Consider the following 2,845-nt stretch of genomic DNA (forward strand, 5'->3'; position numbering starts at 1 on the left):
GACATTTTGCTTTGCTCCTATATGGTGTTCTCGATGTTATCCCACAACTCTTCTAGTTTTCAGTCATTAGCGTCTAATGCATCCAATCTGTTTCTGAGATGGCCTCTAAACTCAGGTAGGCTATATTCAAGGTCATATTTTGGCTCTCTTTCCTTAAGCAACCTCAATTCAATTTGTCAAATTGAACTATTATCTTCCTCACAAAATTTGGTACTCTTTTTCTGTGTTTCTAAGTAAACAATTACATAACCACCCAGCTATGCTTCCAAGTAAAATGCTTCACGTTATCCTCAAAAAACTCATCTTCCTTAATTTCCCTCAATGAGTGAACAATTCTACACCCTTAAATGTAAACCTCTCTCCTATTTCTCTAGTAATGGTTTTTGTCATGTTCTCATTTTCCCTACTCTGGATTGCTCCAAGGAAGTTCTCGTGGATCTTCCATCTCTCCTTCACATGTGCATATTCCACCTAAATAGCTGAGCATGTAAATCCTTTGCTCAAAAACCTCAACAGGGTCCACATGATCATATGATTCAACGTACTTCCTCAGACTATCTGACTCTTCATCTAAAGCTCTAGCCACACTATGATTTTCAATGCTTTTTAACGATACTGCAGTCTTTTTTGTCTCGTATTCCTTCTTCTATTTCTTTTTACAAAATTTCCTTCTTCTTCATTGCTGCCTCGCCAAATCCTACTCAGTTTTCAAAGACCCAGATCAGTATCATATCCTCTGTGAAGTGTCCTCCAACTTCAAGTAGAGATTTTCCCTTTGCAAATAAAGCTATCGGGCCAGCTATTGCACTGTATCTTAATTACTTGTTTAAGCCTTCATCTCCTGTTGTTGTTGTCAGTTCTTAAATATAGCAGCTATGTATTTTTGTATTTTCAAGATTGTGTCTGGCATATAGTTTTCAGTAAATGGTTTTGGAAAGAGTACGAATGAATGATCCTCATAAACTATGTAACAGAGCTTCAGTGTTTTCAACAAAAGAGTTAGAACAAATGGTCTAAATTCCTTTCAGCTATAAAATTCTTGTTGTGAAGTATCATCAAGTTGGTTCTAACATACAGCATTACACCAGGACTCTATAATTTCATGTCACACTTGCTACAAAGCTGGCCCCTGAACAACTGAACTATTAGCAAACTTTAACTAGAAATTGGATTTTCTTTTCTTGTATTTATATCTACTAAAAAAATACCATTAAATTAAAAAGTACCTCTGAATGATCAAGTGCTTGCTGTGAAACCAATGATTCCTGGTTTTGTTTAGCAAAGAGAGAAAGAACTACATCTTCATGAAATTTGTTAGGAGGCATCTTAATCACTTGTCCTTCACTGAGAGGATCTTCTTCCTAGAAGAAGTGTAAATATCATTAGAACAAAATTTTCTAATAGAACTTTTCAAAAAGAAAATGGATTCTAGTTTTTTTCCATCCATTTAATTGTCATTTAATCTGACTACAACTATATATATATACATATAAACCCTTTAGGTTTACCTCAAATATAAACAACAATATAAATAATTCAGTTCAATTTAAACTGGAGATTTATTAGCCAATTTCTACCACGTGGTTGAGTCTTAAGTATATTTAATAATGTCATCAGTTTTTCAGCTCACAAAGTTTCCTGCTGCATATTTATGTGTATATAAAGTAACATCATACTTAAGTGTGGTTACTTTTCCTTGCTTATGTTGTTTTGAAAATATATAAAAAACAAATAAAATTTCAATTCCTTGTCAGTTTTTTCCAGTTTTATCATTTCTATAGACAATAACATATACATACATACATATATATATATATGTTGTTGTTGTTGTTAAGTGCCACTGAGTTGGTTCCAACTCACAGCAACTCTGTATATGGTCTTAGGCTGTAAATCTTTGCAGGAGCAGAAAGCCTCATCTATCTTCCCCAGGGTGGCTGGTGGGCTCGAACTGCCGACCTTCTGGTTCATGGTCCAGTGAGTATTGTACAGAGCCACCACGCCACGCCACCCTGTCCCCACCCACCCACAATGATGTGTTATAGTTAGATGTCATTGAGTTGGTTCTAACTCATAGTAACTCTTGTACAACATGACATAGTAACTCTATGTACAACATGACATAGTAACTCTATGTAAACATGACATAGTAACTCTATGTTCAACATGACAAAACTACCTGGTCCTGCACTATCCTACCAATTGTTGTGTTCAAGCCCATTGTTGTAGCCACTCTGTCAAGCCATCTAATTGAGGAGATGCCTCTTTTTCGCTGACCCTCCACTTTTCCAAGCACGATGTCCTTCTTTGGGGACTGGTCCTTCCTGATAAAATGTCCAAAGTATGAGAGACAAAGTCTTATCACCCACACTCACACACACACATACGAGGGGGCTTCAGCAAGTTCATGAAAGAACTGTGAATGTGCCAATGCTATTGAATTGTTCACTTAATAATGGTGAATTTTGTTATGTGAATTTCATCTTAACAAAAAAGTACAAGAAACTTTAAATTCCATCATGCTTATTTTATTAATTTTTTATCTATAACTCAAATAATTGAGAAAATAACTTAATCAGTGGCAACAAATTTATAAGATGCTCCAATTTTTTAATCAATCTTTCCTTACCATTTCAAGGGCATCATGTAGCGTACTGGATAAGCTATCATTTATGATTGTTTGATAGAGTCCATCTCCTAAAACTGGAAATTGAAAGGTAAAAGTTTAGAAAAAAGAAGAAAAACATCTAAGAAACTTAGCAAATAATCTGATCACAAAGCCATAGAACACTACATTAAAATGTATATAATGGACACACTGACAGAACTCATAAACAAGTAATGCATA

The 2,845-nt window shown here is 34.9% G+C and overlaps 1 protein-coding gene across 3 annotated transcripts in view; it reads right to left on the minus strand.

Annotated features, from left to right (window-relative positions):
- Positions 1–2,845, minus strand: part of KIAA0586 (KIAA0586 ortholog) — a 140,974-nt gene that overhangs the window by 66,473 nt on the left and 71,656 nt on the right. For all 3 annotated transcript variants that reach the window (XM_006864600.1, XM_006864601.1, XM_006864599.1), the window contains 2 exons: positions 2,627–2,700; positions 1,227–1,361 (listed from right to left, as the gene is read on the minus strand). In XM_006864600.1, coding sequence (XP_006864662.1) covers positions 1,227–1,361; positions 2,627–2,700 — 209 coding nt within the window. The remainder of the gene's footprint in view (positions 1–1,226; positions 1,362–2,626; positions 2,701–2,845) is intronic.

This window comes from Chrysochloris asiatica, unplaced genomic scaffold (assembly GCF_000296735.1).
Source record: "Chrysochloris asiatica unplaced genomic scaffold, ChrAsi1.0 scaffold00067, whole genome shotgun sequence".
NCBI classification, from domain to species: Eukaryota; Metazoa; Chordata; class Mammalia; order Afrosoricida; family Chrysochloridae; genus Chrysochloris; species Chrysochloris asiatica.